Below are 27490 nucleotides of genomic sequence, written 5' to 3' on the forward strand. Positions count from 1 at the left end.
AAGCACCAAAAATATTTATATGAGATCAAACATACGTCGCAAGAATGGTTGATAAATCTAGCTGCGTTTCCCTTCAGGGTGGCGTCAACCACCAAATTATCGTCGATTCTGAACATGTAGCAGCCGCCGACGCCTCGACGTCCACTCATCGCCTCATATTTCTTTTCTCTCTGATCTGCTAACACTGCGCGTATAACCTCGCCTGCATATTCAATAACCATGTCACCTGCAAACAAAAAGACATCGTGTTATTTCATCAAGTTATTTGTAACAGTAGTTATACTAGGTTTCGGTTAACGTAAAACAAAGTCATACCTTCTTCAATATCTCTTTTGCAGAACAAACCACGACCGTGAATGTGCGACCTATAGACACCCACTGACGCCTTTGAAGTCTCTTTCAGTTGCCTGAATCTCATAGCTGGGGGTAATGTGGCCAATCGCCTGCAACATAGGATCAAAATATGTTTTTTGTGCTGTCAGTTTTTTACTACCGATAATATTAATATTGTCAAAATTTGCAAATGTGAATGAATAAGCTGGTACAGTTTTGATATGGGGTTATTCGTTACTCCGATAACGACTTTTATTACTAATATTACCTGGATATAGAACTTTCTCCATCCTGACTTCCAAAAGGAGGAGGCTCCTCTCTAAACGGTGACGCCATCCAACTAAACATATCGTGGTTCTGTTTTCTTGTAATTGGGCCAGTTCTAGCACTACCCCAAGCGCTTTCCTTGAAACCTTCGCTCAGGTCTAAATCGTTATCCCAGCTGCTAAGTTGACGGCCTTGATGTGTCTTGTACTTGATGCATCGACTTGCCTGTATAAATATACAAAAAGTGAAAATTATAAGATGTTTTATACCTAACATTTGTAACTATAAACATCAACTTACCCCAGGTAGTTGTTCTACAAGGTATCTGAGGGCGTTGTTATTCAATCCTAATAAATGAGCTCCAGATATACTAGACGGCAAGTTGTACTGCATCAGTGGCAGTCCTGATTGTCTCCTCGTATTCTGCACTGCATCTACAACCTTCGCCCATAGATCAGTAAGTGAAGACGAAGTGTAGTTAAATCCATCTTCAGATGTTACTTCGTAGATCAATTTAGGTCCGTCGTCTTTTGGTGGATCGGGTGCTTGTTTGGAGTGCACTTGTTTGTTCTCTTGGCCTTTTGACGTCTTGCTTTGTTTCTTTGTTGTTGTAGACTCATTTTCAGTCTTCTTGTCAAACAAATGTCGTTTCATGACTTTGGATGCGGCGTTTGTTTTAGACAACTGTGGTAATGTATTTGGTTCCTTCTCAGCTAAAATCTTAGGCGGTTCCACTTCTATCATTTCAGCATCTAAACTGGGCAATGACGGCATCTTAGGAGTGATTTCAATAGCTTCGGTCACAATTACTTCTGTCTCGATTGGTGTTACACTCGCATTGACTGGAGTGAGATCGGCGGATAGTTGTATTGCTTCAACAGCGTCTCTTTCTTCCTTTTCCCTCTTAGTTCTCTCAAGTTCAATCATACGCTTTGATTCCTCGATGGCTTTTTCGAGATCACTATCGATGGTTTCATCTTTAATGTTGAGATCTGGCATGTCATGACCGGCTGTTGTTCTCTGTCTTGACACTGCAGTGCTTTTGTTGGCACTAGAGTTCTTTACAGACTTTTGTCCATCTCTGTGTAGTGGTAATACTCTGTTCATTGGTCTCATGGTCATAGGATTAACAACATTTGTCGGTATACCAGATTGCTGGGTAGGTGGAGCTTTAGGTAACGTTATGCTGGTGCTATTTTGTGTAGGTAAATTGATTGTATTATTTTGTACAGGTATGCATATCATGTTACCACTGTTGTTTTGATTAGGCAATAAACTCGTATTTGACTGAATTGGAAAATTTATGTCACCAGCCGCCTTTGAAGCAATCTTGGGATCAACTAGATTGTTTTGGACAGTGATGTTAACGGTGTTGTTGCTAGAATTGACATTGATATTCATGGGAGCGCTGTTCGGTATTGCTTGGAATGGCACATTGATCATTGTGCTGCTGTTTTCACTTTTCTGCTGGAATGTCATAGGATCTGCAACGGCATTACTGGTATTATTGGTAACAACTCTTATATTATGTTGTTGAGACACGTGTTGATTGATGTTGTTTTCTAAGTTAGCGTTATTTATTCTGGTTCTCTCTGGGAGGTTGATCGTCCGATTGCTTTGTGAATTCATTTGCATATAACCGATTTGATTGCTTACAGATATAGTATGATTCTGTTTGTCATTGCTTACTATATTAACTTTGGCGCAATCGTTACCAGAAATATTTGACATGGGCATACTTGTGTTTGAAGATCCCATGATGTTTTTCACTCTCAAGTTGTCTTGAGTGAATTTAGCTGATTCATTCACCTGTATATTATTCCTCCCGATCTGATTGTCTATTCCAGCGATCGGATTCTGTGAGGTATTGGTTGTAGTCAAACTGCAGCTATTGATATTTATTTGTGTAGTGTTAGGAGCTTGCCCTGTCAACATCTGATTTTGATTATTGTTACTAATTTGAGGTTGAGAAGTGCCCATCATCATATGGTTGGAATTTCCCGATATCAAGCTGGTAACGCTATGATCTGAGGAATTGTTGCAGCTCATTAGCATTTCATGGCCTGTTAAATTATTTTGGTTGTTGGAGCCATACATGCCCGTATTATTCACTGTGCTGAGCATCATATTATTCGCATTGTTCACATTCATGCCGTGCATCATATTTCCTGAAGTAATATTTATATTGTTACTTGTATTTAAAGAGGAACAAATGTCGAATGTTTGCTGATTATTAGGGAATTGTACATTGTTGCTGGAACAGCTGCCAGTACATGAATTTTGTATTTCATTTTTTATGTCTGGAATATTATGCATCAATGGACTATTTATAGACGGATGATTTGCGTTTGTAATTTGCATCGTATTGTTCAGATTATGCATGTTCATATTGCTCATGTTATTCATCTGATGCTGCATTAGAGACGCGTGTGAGTCAATGGAGTTCCTGTTGTTTTGCATTTGATTGATTGTATTTTGCATGGACATGGTGTTGTTATCATGTCGATTACCGTGGATGTTGGACATAGAGCTCGAGTTTTCAATTTGATTACTTAAATTCATATGTGAGGCGTTGCCCGACATATGATGCATGTGCAAACTGTTCTCCATATGTTGCCTATTATGCATTTGATTCGGTACATGCTGGTGTATATTCATCAGGTTACTGTCGATATGCGGTCTATTGTTTTGCATCTGCATTATATTGGTCATTTGATGTTGATGATGAAGGGACACAGAGTCCATCTGCCTATTTTGTGACATCGACATTTGCTGATTCATATGCATATTATTATCTATACGATTGCTGGTATTATTCATATGGTGATTCATTTGTTGCATGTTGTGCATTTGTGTACTATGGACGCTATCAATGGGTCTGTTACTATGCATTTGATGATTTATATTGTTTACTGCTTGCGATTGCATGTTGTCCATAATCATGCGATTGTTCTGCACATTTCCCATATTGGAAATAGGTTGCTGCACATGCATGTGGTTGAGATCGTTCAAATCGGCGCGATTAATATTATGACTGCCTCCTAAAGTGTGCATACCTATGGACTGATTCATCATATTAGTACTTTCCGAATTGTTTCGGTTTGAAAGCATATTTGTCTGATTATGGCTTTGCTGCTGCACATTCTCGTGGAACGATCTGTTAGCACTTCCCTGATTTGCTTGTTGCATCTGATTCATGTTTTCTACTTGGCGATTATGTTGAATTTGTCCATTCATTATATGAATTTGATTCGGAGATGAAAGTTGACTGTTTTCGTGCGATATCATCGGCATAGTACTGAGAGACATATTTGACGATGATAACGTATTATTGCTGATTTCGTGTTGACTTTGCTGTACACTGTTATCACTGGAAACCGTAATAACTCTGCTGTTATTAGCGACCTCCTGACATGATATGTTTACATTATGAAGGGAATTATTACCAACATTCAATAATTGCGAAGTGCCATGACAGTTTGTAGAGTTCATTTGACTTTGGTTATTTGATACTGGGATGGTAATCTGGTTATTTTGCATTTGTGTTCTCATCACATTATGAGGTATTATGCTGATAGAAGGCGTGTTCGCAATGCTTCCGGCGATTTGACAGCTGTTCAGTTTGTGTAAATTAATTTGTCCTCCGACATTATCAGCACCATGTTTATTATTACTATCCGCTACAGAGACATTCTGGAAACATTTTTCATTTTGGCTGTGTTGCGAATGGGAAGCAATCATGTCTTGTGAAAATGTCAAATGGCCACTTTCAGATTTAGAAAGAGTATTAATTTTATTCAGTTTCAATGATGTATCAGAATCAAAATTGGTATTTATAGCAGAGTTCGGTGGGTAGATATTCCCTGCGGTAATTTGAATCACATTGTTGGACGTCGGCTGTGACGTAGAATGTAGACTTACATTGTGATTGTTTTCAAACTGAGAATGCAGGTTTATTCCCGAAATTTGACTGTTGGTATTGTTTGACATGGACACCAAACAATTTTGATTAATTTTTTCATGTTCGTTAAGTGACCTTCCAGTCGTTACGTTGGTTTGAATACTCATAGATGGTGTGTTTCCAGACGTACTTGTTTTTGCTATTAAATTTTGTACATCAATCTTTTCTATATTGCCGGTGCTCAGAGGAGGATTCATTTGTCTCCAAGGAGTCGGTGATTTGATACTCTGAGTTACGCTGATAGTTGGTACAGTTGAAGAATTTGAATTATCTTGTAAATTACCGCTAATTTCTATAACATGAGAATTTTCAATTTTTATAGTGTTCTTATTTGTTGAGGGCGCTGTTGAATTTGAGAGAAGTGGTTGCGATAGTGGCATTGAATGCATTGTAAAGGAAGACGGTGCATTTGGCACAGATTGTGAAAGGGCCATAACTGGTTGACCTGTGGAAGATACTAGAGTCACGTTCGGTGCCATAGAATTGTTATTTATCTTTGAATTGTTAATTCTGGTTAAGTTCTGAGCTGAATTCGACAGCGACATACTATGAATTTGCGACGTAATTGGTGTTATGTTCTGCCTGCCAGTTATAATCGTCCCAGGAACCGATTGAGATCCAGCTGATACAGGAGTTGTACTAACGTGAACTACCTTTGGAGTTTGCCTGTTTGAATTATTGCTGGAACCTTTCTCTGGTAGAGGTTGTACTGTCAAATTAGGAACATTTGGCTTAACCGTCTTGATTGTTTGCGGTGTTGACTGCACTGACTGCGCAGTGACTACATTCGGTGTGGAAGATTGCACTGTAACACCGTCACCAACATTATTAACGACTACGTATCCAGTAGGAACTTCTACAATCGGTTCTATCTTACTGGCTTGGAAAACTTGAGTGGTTGTGGCTGAAAAACTGCTGTTTTGTGCAAGCACCCCTTGCATTGCTGTAGATACGAATTGTTGGGAAGACATTACCGTATTCTGTACTATGGTTTCTAATCCGTAATACACAGGCTGTGTAGTCGTCAGGTACATACAGCCAGAAGGATCTGTTACCATTTCTAAAGTTGGCGTCGACCCTAAAATCACTTGGTCATTACAGAACTGTGGTAAAATTGTTCCTTGAGGTAATATTGTTCCTGGTCCAGAAGAAATCAAAGTATTCCCTTGTGAAGAAAGTGCATTCGGTATAATGGTCGTTTGGCCATTGCCAGTAGCTGCTGCCGTTTGCAAAGTGTTATTTGGCAAGAGCGTCGCTGTTTGAGAGGTTATATTACTAGGTGTAAGCCCCTGAATTGTTCCTTGAGGTATGATGGTCGTGCCATTCTGAGTATGAATTGCTTGTGGTAAAATAGTCGGACCATTAGGTCCTTGTGATATAATTCCTTGCGTTTGTATAGCACCTTGAGGTAAAATTGTATGTCCTTGTGGTAAGATGCCAACATTTCCCTGAGGTAACAAAACGGGAATGCCGCCGCTGGGAACAGCTACTAATCCGCCAGATTCAGTTTGTTGTATTTGGAATGTCTGAGGTACTAGACCACTTTGTGATATGAATTGGCCAGTTTTGAAGTCACCTTGAGGCGTAATCGTAGCGATGTACTGCATATTCTGATTCTGTTGCTGGGATAATGCTTCAACATAAGACATTATATTTTGATTTGCTACTGGTTGAACGATAATGGATGGTTGACCAGTTTGATTATTAGTTTGAAGTTGTATCACAGTGTTTCCTGATCCAAGTTGTGACTGATTGATAGCAGTGTACGACTTTTCCACCTTAGTCTGCCGTTTAATTGTCGTTGGTTTAGGTATAGGACGACCCCGCCCTCGATTTGACCCTTGGAATATTTGCTTGGGTTGTACAGAGGCTGGCTGCTTCTTGGGAGATTTCTGAGAATTCCCTGGTAGTATCAACTGCTGCTTGTTTTGCGAGTTTGGTGAAGAAATTCTTTGCGTTGTCACTGCCGGTACAACAATCGTAGGATTGCCTTGCATTTGGGGTCTTATCATTGGCTGGATGTTTTGAATTATTGAGGTGTTAGGCATTCCTTGTATAGAATTGACCGGCATCGCAATGGATGATGCACTGACTAAATTCGGAAAACTTGTAACTTGATTTTTCCCCTGAATCATAGGTGTGATGTTACTGGGACCATTGGAAGGAATTGTTAAAACTTGATTTGAATTCGACGAAATAACTTGAATTCCAGGTCCTGATAAGAACTGTGTCATATCTGCACCACCAGGAATTTGTTGGATATTTGCATGTCCGTTTCCAGATTTTGCTACACAAATATTGTGTGGTAAAATTCCAGGCTGTGTAATAATCTGCGGAATTAAAAGTTTTTGTCCACTAGCTGAACTTGTTTTTGGAGGCAGTAACATCTGCGGGGTTACAACGATTTGAGGTGAAGACAAAACTTGTTGATTTGTTGAAACCTGAACATTTGTAGTTTTACTTTGATCAAATATTACAGTTCCTGATTTCATCTGTTCCGTTATAGTCATTGTTACTTCATTGGAAGACGGACCTGGAGATGGTGTTTCGACTATAGTTCCATTGATAGTAATCTGCCGTGTATTAATGGACGTTCGCCTAGCAGAAATACCTTCTGCTTTAACGGTATTTTCATTGCCGCTGACAACGCCAGTGTGAATTATCATTGGTTGAGCAAAAGCTCCTTGAAAAGCGTTTTGCAGAGTTGTTAATGTTCTGTTTTCGGGCGACTTAGGATTTTCACTCTCACTTTCGCTCGTGGACATCATGTCGCACGAAGGCACGTGTCTATCGTATGACTCTTTATTTCTATACGTGCATTGGCAACGATCACATCGCACAAGGTGCTCGATTTGAGGTGATGATACGGAACCATCATCTAATGGTCTCATAACAAGCTCTGGTTGACCACTTATTGAATTACCAGCTATGGTAACAGTGTATGTGCTCTCATTACCACTGGCTCTGTAGAGGAACTGATTCGGTTGATTTCTTGCAGCGTTATCGCCTGGTTGGTTTTCTTCAGCTCCGTCTAATTGTTGTATGGGTGTAAAGTCATAATCATTGTCACTCTGTCGAGGGCTATTCGGTCGCGAGCTGCAAGTACTCTCGGAACCAGACCAATCAGCTGCGCCGTCTAATTGTGATATAGGACTGCATTGTATCTTAGTATAAAAGTCAATGACGTCAGTGTAATAGCCCTCTGTTTTATCAGATTTGTCATTGCTAATGTCATCTTTTTCTTTTGGTGAAGTTGTGCGGTAATTTAAGCCTGAAGAATGTGGGCTGTCTTCACATATTGTGTCGCTATCACTGATTTCTGTTTTCAATTTCTTATCAGACTCGACTTTTATAGCATCTAATGGATTCTCGAGCAAAGTAAGTCTTTGTACAGGACTAAGTTTACCAGTGACTGTTGAAGTTCTGCCTATTTTACATCGTTTTATTGTGGAAGACAAAACAGTGTCAAATTTGTTACTCCATGTTAGACTACTGGATCTTTGTTGACCGCGTCCAGTAGTCAGTGACTTTAAATTATGGTTTTGTAACAACATTTCTGATTTACTTTTTTTCAATTCTTTGTTGCCTGACTCCAATCGTGCATTAAGTAATTCATCAATAAAATCTGATCTATCGTTACTTTTGTCATCGGATTGTGAGATCGCACTGTAGAATTCACTTTTCAAATCCATTGCCACTAAATCATCGTAAGGGTTTGGAAAGATATCTTGCATGGATATACCGTCAAGAAGGTCATGATTCAAGTCTTCAAATATGGCATCTTTCAGCTCCGGCGGTAATAAATCTGCAGTGTTTTGAGGCTCTTCTTCATCTTGTTGCTCTTGCTTGCATACATTGTCCAATAAATATTCAACTACCTGTTTAACGGCAAGATCTTCTAAAGTAATCATATTTCCCAATTTAACTGGTGACTTGTCACTTTTAAGCATAAGTACGCTCTTGCTTGATCCAGTTTCTAAACTTTCATGCCAAGCTCCAATTTCAGCCATAACCCTATCTACAATTTGCATATCCTTGGAGTGATCAACAGTTATATTTACACCGAAATCAAATCCAGGCAAAGGTTCAGCTAACAATAGTTTTGTTTTTATTGTATATCGCACAATTTTAGAAGGCTTTTTGCAGGACCAGAAAAGACGAGTGCACGAAAAATCAACCGGCATCAAGAAATCTTCAAAGTCTGAAACAGTTGGCACTATCTTTCCAAGGCTGTGGATAGTCAGTGATCCCAATACAAACTGTACTTTCGATATTTCGCTGTACCTCTTCTTTTTCTTGTCGAGCTCAACGTAAACTGGCCTTGTCAACTCAAAATCAGTATCTTTTTGCAAGGTTTTTCTTGGGACATCTTTGCCATGCGCAGGACAAAATACTCTTTTGTCATCCATGAACGCACAGCCTTCTCTTCTTGCACATGCATAATGATACGTCTCGCTGCAATTTTTGGCACAGCAACCGACACTGGCACCTTTCATCTCGCAGGATGCACATTTTATCATTTTACCTCTTGATATAGCTGAGTGAACATTCTGCAAAGAACCATCTATTTCTTCAAACACTTCAGCAGACCAAAGAGCGCAGTTGGCGTGTATCCAGTCATTCTGACCGCAGTACAATAGTCGGCCTTCCATCTCAGATTGCCCGTCGCCGATGGTTTTGCAAAGTACACATATTCTTGAATCTAGAACTGGATAAAATTCTAGTAAGTCCTCGTCGCTCTGTGCATCTGATTCTAGTTTTGGTACAATCTGATCCACTGGCTTCTCTACAGACTCAATTATTGCTTTACTGTCTAAAATATCTTGATCCTTTAGAGACTCCATGTCGTCTTGTTCTCCATCCACTTCTAAATTAGGCTGCAGGCAGTTGTTACCACAATCAAACCATGGAAATGTTTCCGTGAATAGTTCTTTGTATATTATTTTGAGATCTTCACTTGAAGTTCTTTCAATAACATCTCTCATATCATGATTGAAATCTTTCAGTGAGACGTATTCGTCGCTATTTACCCTCTTTTTGATGTCTAACAGAGAAGGAGAATTAATTCTAATATCGCTATTATGCTCAGTCAGCCTTACAAGCGCAGGACTCAAATCTTGTTCACTACGGGCTTCTGGAAAGATCCTCATGGGTTCATCATCGTCAGAGATAGCCTCATATTTATCGTCATGAATAGTCGTAGGCAACATCGTAGTCGCCTTTTCGGTCTTAGTTTGAGGTGGGTTGTTCTCATGAACTTCAATACAAGGTGTGTCAAACTCTGTCCTTGTGCCATACAGACCAGTAGAGAAGCATATCTCCTTATTTTGCATCAAAGGTTCTTGAAGATTAACCACTCTGTGGGAAGTGTGCGGGATGTCCTCTTTTCCTATGTTCAATAGGGAGGAGCAATGCCATATATGCGGTGTCATGGTCTGCTCAGTCTTATTTGGAGCTAAATTATTGTTCCTCCGACCCCGCGAAGTATTTCTATAAACCTTTGTCTCGGTTGCGTTCTTCATTGATTCGTCTTCACCGTCAAAGTGAAGCTTTCGAATAGCCTGTGGCGACATGAGCCTGTACGGTTTATTAGGCACTGGAGTATTTTTGTGAGGTGTGAGCTTTAACAACGCACAAGCCTTTTTGTTCTTGGCCAGCAGTTTGAGTAGATGTAAGAGCCTTGATTTGAGGTGTTCCATAAGCATATTTCTCCACGGCGGGTCTTGCGGCATACATTTGCAGCAAATATACTCTATAGACGGAGGCAAAGCAGACAAAAGTTGATATCCCTCTCCTGTTAGACCTTCGCAGCTTGCGTGCACCCACCTACCGCACCACCCGCACTCCATCATCTGAAAGAAAACAATAGCAATATAAATTTAAATGAATTACTGATCTATTAATGAGTTCTGCATATAGTGTGAGATAGTTATGTATCGTGAATAGTGCAGTCTACAGAAGAAGCAATCATGTTAGCTCTTACATGTGTATTTTTTTGTATTTAATATCATACATTCTAGATTCTGAAAATATTCTCTATAAACTTCTGTACGGTTTATAACCGCACATTTTAGTTCCGCTTACTTTGCGTCCTACTTTCCACGGCCGTTTGTTTACTTGTGCGCATAAGCAGTCAATTAAATTAGTATTTAACGAACATTCAGTCAATTTAGACGTATCAACAACAACGTAAGAGATACACAGCCTCATCTAGCTTGTATCCTTACCAATACACTTTTACAACTTATCTATTAGGCGTCAATACTATAGCGTAGTATTGGCCCATACATCGTTTTGGTCCTTCGAGTCGGATTGTTAGTATTGTGTTGGTCTCTGTGGTAACGAACCGGTGTAGTTGGCCTCCCACAAGCGCGTCTCACCAATTACATTGAGAAAAACATTTACGAACGCTGAAGCTGGCAGACCCCTATTTTAAGTCTCCAGGTCCCATCGACATGGTATTGGGGGCAGACATTTATTCTGTTATTATTCAAGATGGAGTACTAAAGTACGATAACAGCAATCCTGTGGCTCAGCACACCAAATTGGGATGGGTTTTGAGCGGGAATTTTAGCAAAACCTTGAACTGTTTTGTCACTTTAAACGAAGTAGACGATTTGAGCAAAATTTGGGGGAACAGAAGAATATACGAAGACAGCATGTCAACCGATAGCGACGATTACTGTGAGAAGTATTTTGTTGAAACCACTACGAGGCTACCCGCTTGCCAATACGTAGTAAAAATGCCCATGATAAAGGATGTTCAAGAAAAATTGGGAAATCAAAACCGCAAGCAGTCTCTCAATTTTTACAGTTATTAGCAAAAAATGGCACGGCAAGAGCATTTCGCTAAACAATATACGAAAAAAAATTTATCGCTGAATATCATGACCTTGGACATATAACATCCGCTGCGCCTACTACAGCTTATCAATGTTTACAAGGTTTTTTACCGCATCATGGAGTTATTCGTGAAGAGTAAAGCACGATTAAGCTACGCGCAATATTTAACGCGTTGATGAAAACTGATACCAAATACAGCCTTAACGATGTAATGAAGAAAGGACCAAATGTACAGAAGGACATCTCAACCTTATGATGAAGTGGCGAAGAAAGCGTTTCGCTCTCACAGCTGATATAGAGAAGATGTTCCGTCCAATTTTACTTCATAAGGACCAACGGTCCCTACAAAAAAATATCAGGCGCCCATCTCCACGCGACGCTTTGCAAGAAATGGAGTTTTGCACTGTTACATACGGAACAAAAGCGGCACCTTTCTTAGCGATGCGTACACTACAATAGCTAGCAAACAACGAAGGCCACACGTATCCCATAACGGAACAGGCGTTACAGGCGTTATAGGCGTCACCAATTTTACATGAATGACGCTGTGGAAAAAGCGCGCGAGCTATAAAAACAACTCCATGACCTATTGAAAAAAGGAAGATTCATATTGCGAAAATAAGCAAACAAACGAATCTTCTATTCTTCAAAATGTAAAAGAAAATTAAAAAGATCTATCGTCAAATTTAAGCAGGATTCCTTAATGAAAACTTTGGGCATTGGATGGAAAACAGCAAAAGATGTTTGCCACGGCTGGCTAGCACCTATCATCATGGGGACGAAGATTTTATTCCAATTACTATGGAGCAACAACTTAGCGTAGGATAAACATCATAGTGTAGCAACAAATTGGGAAAAGATTTGATCCGAATTAAATGAAATAAAAAACATAACAATACCTAGAAGGATAAACGGCACAAACGAGCGTATCGAGTTACACGGCTTCAGTGACGCGAGTGAAAAGGCGCATGTATGCGTCATATATATAATAAAAAGTCAGTGAATGTCCGCGGTGAATACGCCACTACTTTGCTTACATCCAAAACAAAGGTGGCTCCACTGAAGAAAAGGATTACATTCCCAGATTAGAGTTTTGCGGAGCTCTTTTACTCTCCAAGCTTATGGAGAAAGTTATACCTGTTTTTTCCCATAACCTACTCGATGTCCATTGCTGGACAGACCCAATAGTGGTGTTAGCTTGGCTACAGGGAAGTAATAAGAAATGGAAAACAATATATAGCAACAGAGTGATGAAAATCACTGAAATCATGCAGCATCTGAGTGGCGTTACGTAAACACTAAAGAAAATCCAGCCAACTGCGCAACGCGTGGACTTTTCCTCTCGCAACTAGTAAACTTTTCTTTGTGGTGGGAAGGACCTCATTGGCTCGGAACTGAAGAAAAAGTCTACAAGTCTGCAATATTTTCGACAGATGAAGGATTGATGTTCGAGTGCTGTAACTAAGCAACAGAGTAGCGATGACGAAAGCAGTGAGACGTCATCAAACAGCTGTTCGAATATCATAGTTCGATAACACGTGCCACCCGGTGCCTCACTTGGATGTTACGTTTCATCGCGAGAATACGTTACGAGGTGCAAGCGAGTAAACAAAGAAACAAGTGACGCGGCTGGACGTATTTTAAAACAAACGCGGCGTAAGTACTTCAATGAGGAAATAAACAGCCTACACATACCACTCACGAGGGATGAAGAATATAAACTTTATAGAGTAATTAACTGCCTCCGTGGCCGAATGGTTACCATGCCGGGCTGCCACGCAGAGGTCCCAGGTTCGATTCCCGGGCCGGGTGAAATATTTGTATGACCTACATTTATTTCTCTCGTGAGTTTGGGTGTAATTTGTGGTTGTCTATGTGTGTGTCCATGGCACCCGCGACACAGGGTTTCCCTAGTGTGGGGCTATGTTGAGTGTGTGCGTTATTATTATTATAATTCCGCTACCAGTGTACCAACCTGACGGTGACGTCACAGTAGCGCACTCTTCCTCAACACAATATATCGCTATCAATCGACGACAGAAAACTTACATTTCTGTCGAGGGAGAAGAGCTTCATCAATATATGCAATTGAAAGTGGACAGCTGCTATATAAGTAACATTAATTACCCTGTGTATAATTTGCAGAGCATAAACGCACCGTGTAAGGCAAAAATACTAGCACAACAATCTAACATACACTATGATGCAAAACTAGATCGATGTAACGACGATTGGATCAAATTACACCAAAGTCACCGCTGGCTTTACGTACGTTGCAACAACTGCCGTACGAGTATCATAGGAGAAAAGTAAAATATTCAAATTATAACGAATCTAACTGTAGTCGGAATACTCAACTTATCGGATGGATGAGCCTTTCAAACACAGGACTCTGAAACCTACTTATATACGCACTTTGGGTATCCGATATACCAAACATCAATCTGCATATGAACCAACAAGTTGGCTTAAACATCAATACGAGCAAGACCTATCTGTCCACTACACTAAATAACAGCGGGATCCACGAACGTCTTGACGAACAGTTGATTCGACAAAGAACAAACGAACAGTTGATTCGACAAAGAACAAACGAACACCTTCCAACGATCTATCGACACACCATGTACATCAGATTGTGGTCCTCTACGTTCTAGTGGGAACAGCTTGCGTTGCAATCGTTTGTGTAGCCACGAATAAACTTCAAAAGCGTTGTAAGAAGCGGTCGGAGACACGAGGAAGGACAACAAAGGCCAACGCCGTGCTGCGCCCATCTTCCGGCACTACCACTTCAAATACTTTGCAATCTAGCCCCTTATATTAATAAGTCAATCGCGCACCTGAGAAACCAAAGCGACTCTTTGATTTTAACTCTGCCGGGATAGAGACATCTTGAATTCCATATTTAAGAAACACACATTTGTACAGGTTGATGTTCGTCTTACATTGTTGTTCGTTATATTATCCTTTTTTGTCCTTGACAGGTTGTTTAAAACCGCACATTTTAGTTCCGTTTACGTTGCATCCTACCTGTGCGCCTGTGTTTGTGTGTGAATAGGCAATTAAATCAGAGTTTAACGAACATTCAGTAAATTTAGACATTTAACAACTTACAACAACGTAAGAGATACACAGTCTCAGCTAGCTTGTATAAGTATAAAATTGGTAAGGACCAATAAACTTTTATTACTTATCTATCTATTTAAACAATTAGGCGTCAGTACTAATCAAATGATAAAATGATGTGATACTATAGCGTGCTATTGGCCTCTATAAATACTTTACCTTGCTATCGAAATCGTTGTCTCTGTAACAAGCCTGGCACAAAGGGCAATAGTTGCCTTTTTGTCGGAGTTTGAAACAGGAGCCGCAAAATGGTAGGCTTCCCACGAATTTGCTGACGCGACTACTGTCGCAACTCTTACATTTCAGGCATGCGCGACAAATCTGCAAGTAGAAATTATCGAACCTCAGATTAAGTCACTGCAATCAACTAACTTCACATAAATAACTTACGTTTTATTAAAGACACCTTATAAGTATTCAGTAGATCCATTAAAATAAAAGTAAAAAAAGATTTCTTAAAATTTTATATCCAATCGCAGTTTGAATATTTTTAGAACATCTATTACACTGTACAGCAAATTTAAAATATCTGTGTAGTTTAGGCCCTAAAACTTCTTGAAATAAAAAAGGACATAGTGAACATTTTCGAGATTGTCTATTGACTTCCTGAAATAGAAGTATAATATCATTGTGAAATACAGATATCCACCTCGACTATCTGTGTAGGTGCCGAAGACAATTAAATAAAAAGAAGTAATTACGCCTTGCCACGGGAGCTGAGTAACGAAGGGAGCATAAATAAGTTATAAGTGTTTATTTCTACAGGTAAAAAAAAAAACCATATAATACACGACTTTTTTATTTATGCGCATTAATTTGAAGCAATAAGCAAATAATGAGAAAAATAATCGTATCGCTTAAATGTAAAAGAACACAAAACGCCGAAACAATGTGAGATAAAATGATAATACATTATTAATATACGTACACAAACAATAAATTAAGCAATGATAGCCTAGATGGGAGAAAGCTTGTCTCTTAAGAACAGGATTCAAATTTCAATTCTCACTAGGGACTTGCACGAATTGCAGTATTTACATCACTTGAAATTACAGTTTATTTGCTTTTAACGCGAAGCAATACGTTTTAAGTAAACGTGCACGTTGGAGAAAATTTACAAAACTCTTTAAAAGCATGGGAAGTCTCCAACGCTTCTTCTTTATTCTTCGTTGATAAAATAAATATAAACAAACAAACAGGTAATTTACTTCAAATTTACCTTTAAACGCAAATGCAATTATGTGATCTTATTATAAAAGGCAGTCATAGAATTCGCAAAAGCACATCGTAATCATCGGAAATATGTTATATGGACACGCGTCAATATTTCGCTAGGCTCCCTATAATGCTACATAAACATAATGCAACTTAAAATTGTATAAGAGTTATATAAATATAATTTATTAATTGTTTTTTTTTAAATTTTTGGCTAATCGCGGTAACCCATTGATCTCATGTACCGGTAACCGTTTAATTTACTTTACGAATTTCGTTATAATTATTATATTTTCGTTTGTTTTCATGTCGAGCATAAAAGTTTATATCATATTGTCTCGAACGTTATAACTTTCTTTTGTCAAACTACTCAATACAACATATAAAATTATTTGCAATCTTGCAATCGGCCAAATAGATGACCTTGCCTCAAACACAGCTACATTTCCTCGAATATAACACAAATGAATAAAGACTAAATAAACAGGCCCAAAAATAATAAACAGGCTCAAAAATTCAGTTATAAATTACAATAGGGAAACGATCACCAAAAGTCAACCAGTAGTTACTGATACATACAAGGAAAACAGAACACGTCCCTTAATGGTTGCAAATGAACACGCAGGCAGCTGCTAGTGCGCTTTAAAATCGCTATTTGCTTTCTCTTTAATCACAAAATATACGATTTAAGATCAATATACCCTAAAGCAGAGAAATAAAAAATTGTTGAAAATTATTGCGATTTCACAACATCATTAGCATTAATTAATAGTAGTTTCGACTGTACGGTGTTCCAAATACTTATTAATGATAGTATGATAACTGTGAATATTTCTTAGTTCTGATTTACAACCAAAAATGATACATTAGATAGGTGTGTAGTGAGTACACTGCGTGGTGACTGACTGAGAATTATTATAAATTTAACTAAATGTCGCATGAATACGCAAAATGCTGCATAAACACAATGTACGGTCTTGCATGCTACATCGACACTGCAAGGATGATCATGGAGGAGTACATTTTTTTTGTTGGTAGATGACGACGATGATATTTTTATTTATTTTTATATTTTAGGTTATATTAGGCAACGGAAAATTGGAAAAACTGCCTAGTAATGTAAAAGGAATCACCAAGCCAAAGGTATCTTTACAAATATCTAGAAAATGTTCACATTTGGAAATTGCGATTTGTGCGATCAGTTTTGATTTTCTAATACTTTGCTGTCTGTCCAACGACATATGCGACGTCTTAAGTAGAACACAATTAATCTACGCGTAATTCTGAGCTTTCAAATTAAAGTACCTGCGGCCAATCACTGCGATGATCAGGTGGCGCAGCGGGTAGGCACGCGGCGTGGTAGTGTCGCGCGCAGCTGCGGCAGCGTAAACGTGCTGCGCCGCGGGAACAAGCCGCGCAAGCCACGCAACGCGCGCACATCCAGCCGCTGCCACCCGGCGCGTCTTCCGCACACCAACTGTGGTACCACTCACAGCAACTCGAACATACTAGCATCTACAAGACAATTACATCAAACATTAGTGTCAGGTCCTTGAAAAGGATAAAAAATCAAACTATCGTCTTGTTTCTCACCTTTTCTTGGCCAGCGCTTCCGCACAAGAAGCATAATCTTGCGATAGTAAAGGATGTTGTCCCGATTAGGCCAAAACCAGAATTGCAAACTTCATCTGGATCATAGCTTTCCCAAAAATCTACACAAATCAATTCTGATTGTGAACGGTTCTGTCCGTATTTTTGCGAGCGGCCACGTACCTGAACAAAAAAAGAAAGAATTTGTAAGGTGTTTTGACGATGTAGTTAACAAGCTGATCCCACTTCTCAGAAGTGTAATTTGGGCCATAACTGAAGAAAAAACAGCTTACTTACATTGGTAATATTTGTTAAAGGTTTCATTGTAGCCTTTTTTGGAAGCAAATCCATAATAGTTTCATCTTCACTGGATTCTGATTTAGTTGACTTGGCCAGCGCCAAGGGTTCCGTCTTTTTCTTTTTACTTTCAGGTTGCGTTTCTGCATCAGTTTCCTTTGCGACGATTGGCTCGATCAGTGGTGGAGGCACTTTGTTTTCTGCATCGACTTCCGAATCCCCACTAGACAAATCAGAAAATGCAGTATCTTTGTCCATAGACGACATTGAGTTGGAGTCGTCATCAAAAGGAATCTTGTCTGATTTGTCTTTTTCTTCCTGCACAGGGAATGTCGCAATAGGTTGTCCCAAAACAATAGATGCGCTTCGGCAAACATGTTTGACACGCGGACCTTTAAGTTCAACTTTCTGTCTTTTAGGATCTTCGGCTTGCTTTGATTCACTTTTATCTTTCTTCCTCACTTTAACCCTCGTCAAGCGGCGTTTTCTGCTTGTACTGAACTCTTCATTTGTTTCAAGTGGTTCAGGTCTGTCTTTTTGCACTTTATCCTGTAACATAAACACAAAAATTTGGTTATGTGCCATTTCTTAAAAAGCTATATGAAATTCAAGTCTATGTGGTAATTTCTTTATTTACCTCTTTTTCAGGTTTCTCAGCCTCGTCATGTGTCTTCTTTGTTGACTTCCCTGGTCCAAACACTGTATTCTCGTTTTCATTTGCTGTAATAGCAGCAAACACAGATTGTCCACCAGAAATGTTATTAGATGCAGCTCTTACAGGATTTACTGGAGTAATAGGTCCCGTATGTGCAGAACCTGCTCTCATGTAAGGGGGCAACATAGCAGTTAGGGTAGTTCTTATATCTGATGGAACTTGGAAAGCTTTAAGGCACAACTTTAACCAACAGGCTGGACATCGAGAATTGTTCGCGCAACGGAGCAGCTTCCACTGTTGGGACCGAACTACTGGTGGAACATGACAAATACCTAAAAAAACAAAAGCTTGTAATTTAGTGGGGCTTTGGGTATAGAGGAGAAACACAAACAAATATGAAATTTAAATAATTGAAAAGAAAAACTCATTTTCAAAAGAATGATTTCATATGCTCATATCTGGCCGAGTTTAATAAAAATAAAATTAAGTTAATTAAAAGACAGTTACCTTCGCCTTTTAAGCACTGCATCACGATTGGCTCTGTTCTTTGCGGTAATTTCTCCTTTTTCAGCAACTTTGAGATGAATTTGCGACAAGATTCACATGAGTATATTCCGAACTTTCTTGCTTGCTTTACAAATCTGTAGAATCGCACTGCGCCACAAACACCACATGTTACTGTTGTTGGAGGAGTTGGTGCTGTAAAAGTTAATTAAATTAAAAATAATTGCATATTTCTAAAGTTTAATTTATATAAATGTCCACTAAAGAAACAGGAACAAATAGATAAAGAATAACTTACAAGAAGAAGCAGGAGGAGCAGAAAATGGACCATCCAGTCCTGGTGATGTCTGAACTGGAGAGCTCAATTGCAACCTAGCTTCTCTGATGATCACTTTACCACTCAGCAGTTGAGAAGCAGATGTCTTTTCTCTTTCTGGACTGGACGTAGCAGATTTATTTTCTTCGTCGCCACTAGCTAAAGGACTGTCGCTGTCCCAACTCTCTTCAGATTCCGAATCACTAGTCGTACTGGACGAGCTGCTGCTAGCATCTGAGATGTCCATCAACTTTCTCATGGCATGACCTCCCTTATCCTCTTTAGAAGATTCTACAGCTTTCAAATTCTCAGATTCCTCCAGATTAGAATTCTCGTCCTGTGATTGATCTTCTTTCTCATATGAAAAAACATCGTTTGAAGCCTTTCTTGAACCTGAATTAAGGCCAGAGAAAGAAGTTACTGTCTTATCTTTGAACAAACTTGAACTTGTAGAAGCCAACAGTTGCTTGTCTTTAGCCTTTTCATTGTCAAGTCCCTTTTCACATTTCTCTGCAGCTTCATCCCCATCAGGAATATTGTTGAACACTAACCTCTTCAGTTTAGGCTTCTTGAGAACTTTACAGGAGTTGACTGCTGTAGCAACTGCTGTTTGATCCTCTCCTTCCACAAATCTTTTATTTGGTTTGATGACACGAGATGAGTGAGAACTCCTCATTAGAAATTTGGAATTCCCATTGTCTTTTTCTATGGGTGATACAGTTCTAGGTGGAGGTGAAACTGGGCGACCATCACCAAAGTTAGCAAATTTATTTCCAGATTTAGATAACGGATTCAAATTTTTCTTTAAGTAGCCTTCTTGATATTCTGATGTCGACCTTGAACTCAAATCAGTGAGCTTAGCAGGTTTGAGGATACTGTTGAATGTAGAGTATTCTGTTTGTTTGAGTGCCGATTTCTTCTTGATAATGGGCACAAGAGGGGCATGGTGTTTTAGTGGAAGCTTTTTCAGAGGCAAAAAGATGTCCTCACAGCTTTCAACTGTGCCAAAGGTGACAGTCTTCTTAACGGGTTTGGGTTTATCAGGTTTTGGTGGATCCATTTTATTCTGCAACCGAGTACGCACCGGCGACTTACATGAATCACTGTTATCTTTTTCAACAAAGTCCTCTTCACTACTCTGTGTACTTTCATCTAGTTTAATTTCACTGGTTGGGATCTTATCATTATTGTTTTCTTTCTTTTCTTCTTCCTGCAACAAAGTAGGGAGACATATACATATAAATATCTGAAATATATATTTAATTATAAATTGCATACTGCGGTGTCTGCAGCAACTAATTTATTTAAATTTCTACGTCAAAATATTTTATCACCAGGTAAAGCCTGAAAACCAGCATCTTGCTGAGGCTGTAACCTTTTCTTCATTACAGACCTTTTAAGTTATTATTTTAAGTGTTTATGTATTGTTTCCTGTGTTGAAGAATAAAGTCCCTTTTATTTTTTATTATTTTTTTTTATATAGTATAGGACAGCCTATTGCAATGAAATGTATACATACGGTGAAGTTCAAATTCAACTTTCATAGCAATGTGTTCAAATCATAAAATATTTTACACAAATAATAGTCTGTGTTAGCAAGTGTTTATGTGTTAAAAATTTAAATATTTACCAAGATAATTTGATAATTACATGTAAACATTATATTGTGGACTGTAAGCTTAAGTATTTGGTTACATTCATAAAAAATAAGCTTCTCTTCCACGTGATGACGCCTGTCATAGACGTGATGCCTATTTTGCTGTTTTCACCCTATTACAACCTCACAAACACTAAGTCCTCGAACACTACCTCAAGACAAGACTGCATTGATTAATAATTTTGCTCAGTGTTTATGAAAACCACACATTAAATACATATAAAAGCCATTATGTCATGCATAAAGGCTCCCAGTGTTTAATGCTTGGTACAAATAGTAGTAAATTCATGATCTAATAAATATAAATCATCTCATAAGAAATATTTACGAAAATGTTTATTTATTTTCTAATAAACATTTTTTGTTTTTATTCAAATTATATAGTTTGTAAAGTAGGTTACTACTAGACTCATTACTTTCAGTCACCAAACTTAAAGGTAAATAATATAAACTTTGGACATTAACATATACTTTTAAAACCCTTCTATATACTTTTAAAAGGCTTTGAGGATGTAATATAACTGAAAGGTAACTTGGTCTACATGATATAGTGTACATCTTCTTTTTATCATTTACATCTTCTTAGGCTTTGCAACTAACTGGTTATTAATTATATATTTATGTGCATTACATGAAATCACATCAATAAGGATTAAAATTCTATAGATATTTCTAGTCTCTTACCATGATTGGTTCCAAGTTTTTTTTTCCATCCTCTAAGGTTGCACAGGGACCAATTGAGGTAAGAGACTAAAATGTCAGAAATGGCAAAAAACTTAGTACCAAGAACCAACAAAACAAAAACTGGTGCAGTCATGTCAAATAGAATAGTAAAAGGTAAACTGGTAAACTGATACTGGCTATGATCGCCATATTTTTTATATTATTCTTATAAAACTGACACGGGCACAAGCCTGAATTCCTTAGAGGATGGAAACTGAATTCAGACATTTATAACATAATTTTAGAAAACTTTCAAAATCAATAGATATGTTGATCATATTTATAAGTATAATATCATTGATTAGGATGAAATGCCATTTTCTGTCTTGAGAAAAATGTATTTTCAACAACACAATAACCGCTGAGCACATTTAAATTTCTTATGGTAAAGTTATTTGCACTTTTTGACATTACTAATACTTTTAACTTAGTTCATCCCATAAGGCCCATTGATTCTTACCAGAAATAGGATCAAATGTCATAAAAAAAATTGTGAATATGGCCTTTTATCTTGACGCCTGCAACAATTTTTAAAAATTTGTAAAACGAAATGAAATTTGTTAAAAATTCATGGATAGTTTTCTAGTATAATTTTCCTGTATATATGATCATTAAGGTAGCAGCTGCTGTTGCAGACCCGTGTCAAATTTGCACTCTATATATATTTCATTTCATGAATAGTGTACTGTAGCTTCACTGACGGTATTAAAAACGTTGATTTAGTATTTATTATATATTTATGCCATTTCTATATAGGACTATCACAATGTAAAAGAATATCCCAAAAAAAATATCTTCCATACAACCTAATGTCAAGTCAAGATACCTACATAAAACATCTGACAGTGTGCATTACATTTAATGCTTCATTTGATCATTTCAAACAAGTGCAGTACAGCATGTGTACATTGGGTGCATTACAGCACCAAAAAATTGAAAAGAAATCTCTCAGAAAACTTATCTCTTCCAGCTTTGTGAGACTGTTTTATAATGTAGTGCCCTCATAGTAACATACTTACTGACAGTCCACAAAGCTCAATTATTTTGTAAATTATGAATTGAACTGTATAATCATCAGATCAGTCAGTTACTCATTTCTCCATTTGAGTTCTAGTGCTGCAAGTTAAGTTTCTTAGCGCCATATAAAAACCTCAATCATTGATAAATTTATTACCAGCGTCATATAAAGTTTTTGCAAGAACCTAAGGTACCACTAGGGTTCACGGGTCTACTATTTGAGACAATGTTCAATATCTACCACTGAAATCATATGTCTAAGTAAAAATTGAGGAATGGAAATTGCCTAGTATTTTATCATACCTCTCAAAATAATGACCTGGTTGTCTATGCTCCAAAACATCTAAAAACAAAAAAATTGAGGGAAAGAAATTGCCCAATATCTTGTCATAGCTCTCATAATAGTGATCAGATGTCTATCCTCCAAAACATCTAAAAGCTTAATTGAAAAAACCAATATTTTTCAAATGCGAATGCTTAGCTTTTGTAATGATTTTATTTTGATTTGTTTGAACTTTTTGACGATCATACCAAATAGGAAAGGCCTTGTGAAATATAGTTCTTAAAATATAGAGCTATCAAATAAATGTCCACCTTATACCATTATAGTCAAGAAAATCAGCATGTGACTTTTCTGGCATTTCTGGCATTTTACTGCCAGAAACATCACATGCTGATTTTCTGGCAGTAAAATGCCATAAACATCATATACAATGGTTAATTATTTACTTGTAATAATGTTGTTTTTCACATGTAGGGATACATGTGAAAAAGCTACACCAATATTTTAAGTAAAAAGCAATTGATATTCCTATTTCACTAGCACAACGAGGATTAAACATAACAAATTAACCTAATAAATTAAAAAAAGAACAGGAATAACAAAAAAAAACAAAGCACACAAACATCATCATCATATTTACATATTCATCTTTTATTATTTTAGTTAGTGAAATTAGTACCCGTAATGTTAGTAAACAGACTTAAGCCTTGTAAACCTTAATATGTTTGTGTGCCTAATTTTTTAGTCAAGCTTATTGTAACTATTATTATACTTATTTGGTTAATATCAACTTTTGTACCACTTGAGTTCCCACAAGTAAACGAGTTAATGAATTTCTTGTTGTCTTCTAATATAAAAGTAATTTGTTCTTAAATCTTAGGTAGACACCGTATTTTGCATGAGTAAGGTAAACAAATTTTGCAATACATTTATTTGTGTCGGTACATTAGATGTCAGCAAAAATGTCTCTAGGGGTCAAACGTACATGATGGATTAGCAAAACAAGCTTCTTTAAAATTATGTCAATTGGTTACAGAAAGTGGGAACAAAATATAGGTCAATTACCTCACAATACTACAATTGCTAAAGCTTAGATATATTAATGTAATTAGAAGACACAGCTATTGTTGCTTATAGGTTATAATTAATGTTTCATATGCAAACAGTTAAAATAACAGTTTAATCATAACCCTGAACTTTACTAGCGACTATTAAAATTTCTATTATATTTTGACAGTACCTATCATACATATGGAACAAGATGGAACTCTTAAATGTCAAAGTATGAAAAGGCTTACGGCGTACCTACTGATTCGGTACGATTGGTGCCTTGTTAGGCTTGTGACCATTACGTAAACAGAACATTTCCGCAAGTACAATAAGTACTAATTTTATGTCACTACAACACATACAACATTAAAGCAAAGATAGATTTAGGTACCTCTTTATCCCCAGCAAAATCGTTGTTAGCCCCGCCGCCAACGGGCGGTTGGCCCTCCGAAGCAGTCTCATGATAAACAGTGCCCGATAAAACACTAACACGCTTTCTGTTCTGAAATTTTAGTGGTTTCCCCGGGAATCTCGACCTTCCCATTTTGATGAGCACGTAAACGAAGGACACTCAGTGCGTTCCCAGCGATTGCGAGGAAACTGGCGCGCATGCTCCGGCCCGCGCGCTGCGCAACGCCATTCCACTCATTGCAATGTACTGTACGACAAATATTGCGACGCACTTTTCATCACATGCACAGCTGGACATAAACACTACCACAACCCTTCATAGTATTTAGTAAAACGATCACTTTGCACTCTTTTTGCAAAAGACGGCATCATCCATCATTTTAATGATCGACTGGTCGTTAACGCTGTTAGGTCGTAACGCTTCCATTCAGCGAAGCGTCAGCAACGTTAGTAAAACAAAAGAGAATGTACACTTGATTCCATTGCACATACGGCGGCGGCGCGTCGCTAGCACTGAGATTGTGTTTTGTTCCATTTGATGTAACACAAATTCAACGTATCGACATTAATCGCTCGTAATTTAACAAAGATGGCTGAAGTTAACAATAGCGAACACGGGTGATTAACGAGACGAGGCGCGAGGCCGCGCGGTGTGAACGACACCTGGCTCTCAGAGGCCAGTTATGGATTTTGAACCAATCGCGACGTTAATTCGGACCGGTATGAAAACAAACATGTCGCTTGCTGCCTACCTCGCTCTCTATCTACATATCTAGGGAATGAATAGACGTTGCTCACTCACACATCCGTCACTCTTTACAATATGAATCCTATGCTTATTTTTTTAAATAGGTTTCGTACGTAAAGGAAATGTAATTTGTTAGTTTATTTCGGCAGTCTAAAGAATATAGACGAATTTTATTGTCCTGCTAGAGAATAAATGTTAGATAAGTTGTATTATTAATGTTGTACATAATCAAATCATTCAACTCGGAAAAATGTTATTGTCGGAGTCATCCATTAGTTAGAAAGAGAAATACGGCGGCAGCGCTAGCTATCTTTGTCTATCTCGTAGAGGGCTGGATGAGAGCGCGGACAAGGACGAGTCGGGTTCGGGTGGCAGGCAGATGTATTGACGAGGCGAGCTAGGCGCGAGTTTGGCTTTTTAAATTTACGGTGATCCAAGAAATTATTATATATTTATTGACAACCGCTTTCGCTATGTAGGTACCGGCGCGGTATAGTATCATTGTTAGAATTAGCTATAAAACTTTACACGTTGCACCTGTAAGGTGTCAAATTACAGTAAAAATTGTGTCCTATCTTGAACTTTGTTTAAGTACAGTACAGTCGGTATAATACATACAATACTGAATTTATGTGTGAATTCCTTTTTTTCGAAACTCTAAAATTCATTCACTTAAATCATGAACACGTCCAACATTCTAACAAGACTTTTGCATCCTTTGAAGTAAAGGATGAAAGGAAAGAATTAAAGTGTTTTTATTTCAAAATAATTACTGTGTACGACAGATCAAGTTGACTCTTTTTCTAATATTTGAAAAGTTAATTACATCTAACGAATGAGAATCTTATCTTAACGTATAGACGAAAAATTTTGTCAATTAAGTTTTCGGTACATATTCGCAATAAATAAAAATGTTCTAAGGCGATTACCATATTTTGTCATGAAAATAATAGGTATATAAACATAGTGATTTTTTATAGTTGTAGTTCTGTACTGTGATGTAAGGGATATTTTATATACGTGTTCCATTATACTACGTTACCTACAGGTAGTGTTTTTTTTTTAACTGAGACAGTATGGGGAAATCCGATACGACAGGAAATACAAGGAACCTGTTATGAGAAACACTGAGTCTTTTTTTGTGAGTTGTTCATAAAAATAAGTAAAATAATAATTGATTAATTTTTTTAGTGCTTTTCGACTAAATTTCATGTGAGTTAAGCACAAGTTGACCAAATTTAATAAAATGCTTTTTCGTACACAATGAATAGTATTTCTGCTGTCCGGATTGTTTCCTTCCGATACAATGAAATTATCTTTATAGGAAAAGGAGTCACATCAGTCAGCATTAAAAAAAGTTAATTTTATTCTGCGAGGCAGCAGTCCCGATTTTATTCTTCCAATACAATTAAATCATCCTTAAAAGAAACTGAATCTATATGCTTTGAATAGTCAATGTGATTCATTTTTAATGAAATTTCTTTTTTATTAAATTTTACCAACTTCTTCTGTCCAACTTTTTTCTTCCAATAGAATGAAATGATCCTTAGATGAAACTAAGTCGATCCACACTAAAAAAATTATAATTAATTTTATTCATTTTTATGGACAACTCATGCTTGATTAAAAAATTTAGTATTCCAAAATTGTTTCCACAAAAAAAGAATGGTACCTAACAGTTTCCCTACATCTCGTACAGTTACGGAGTTCCCCATACTGTGCCAGTTAAAAAAAACACACTGTACATTGTCTGGCTTTTATGTACTGATCGTCTGTACTGAAACTAAGATGGATAGTTTGTTTAATAAATATATAACCTGTGCTACTTTGCCGGAAATACAATGACTCACAAAATATTTAGAATTATTACGAAAGTGTCTAAACAAGGTGTAATCGTTAAGTGTGTCGCAGCGATTATTCTGCCGTCCGCTAACTAAAACGCGGTTAAACGACAAAATCATTTTTTGGGATATCATAAAAAACCATAACCCAATTTTAGAATACTGAATTTGTTTGATGATATTTCAGCTATGCATCGTTAGGGTAAGATCCGATAAATCGAACACATTAACTAATTTTAATTGTTTTTGAAAGAGTATTTTGTGCTCTTATGCTATTTAAAACGGATATTTGACGGATATTTGTCACTTAGCCACGTTTTAGTTAGTGGAGTAAATGTAAGAGATATCAGAAACCTTTAAACGTCGATATCGAAAGGACGTCACTTAATAAGTAAAACGACACACAATAAACTTTTTTTAAAAACAAATCTAGAAATATCTAATTTTAATGTTAATCGCTCCCATACATTTATTTACGACATTCGCAGATGCTTTAGTTAACTTACTTTTAAGAGGTAATAATAAGTTTATAGATAACGAAACTACTATAAATAAAGTAATAAAACTGAGTTTAATTGAATGAAAACAAAGTGTTTATTCATAAGTACACACACACACACACACACACACACACACACACACACACACACACA

At 37.5% G+C, this 27490-nt stretch overlaps 1 protein-coding gene across 1 annotated transcript in view; it reads right to left on the reverse strand.

Moving 5' to 3' along the window:
* LOC113239522 (histone-lysine N-methyltransferase trithorax) overlaps positions 1 to 24863 on the reverse strand; it is a 28203-nt gene extending 3340 nt beyond the window's left edge. The window contains exons 1-12 of the mRNA XM_026476560.1: positions 24229 to 24863; positions 19090 to 20317; positions 18795 to 18986; positions 18270 to 18619; positions 17633 to 18181; positions 17339 to 17518; positions 17051 to 17260; positions 14690 to 14851; positions 901 to 10413; positions 602 to 825; positions 316 to 443; positions 36 to 226 (exon numbers count right to left, since the gene is read on the reverse strand). Coding sequence (XP_026332345.1) covers positions 36 to 226; positions 316 to 443; positions 602 to 825; positions 901 to 10413; positions 14690 to 14851; positions 17051 to 17260; positions 17339 to 17518; positions 17633 to 18181; positions 18270 to 18619; positions 18795 to 18986; positions 19090 to 20317; positions 24229 to 24381 — 13080 coding nt within the window. The 5' untranslated portion in view covers positions 24382 to 24863. The remainder of the gene's footprint in view (positions 1 to 35; positions 227 to 315; positions 444 to 601; positions 826 to 900; positions 10414 to 14689; positions 14852 to 17050; positions 17261 to 17338; positions 17519 to 17632; positions 18182 to 18269; positions 18620 to 18794; positions 18987 to 19089; positions 20318 to 24228) is intronic.
* Between the last annotated feature and the right edge of the window lie 2627 nt (positions 24864 to 27490).

This window comes from Hyposmocoma kahamanoa, unplaced genomic scaffold (assembly GCF_003589595.1).
Source record: "Hyposmocoma kahamanoa isolate Upper Pololo Valley unplaced genomic scaffold, ASM358959v1 99879, whole genome shotgun sequence".
Lineage (NCBI taxonomy): Eukaryota > Metazoa > Arthropoda > Insecta > Lepidoptera > Cosmopterigidae > Hyposmocoma > Hyposmocoma kahamanoa.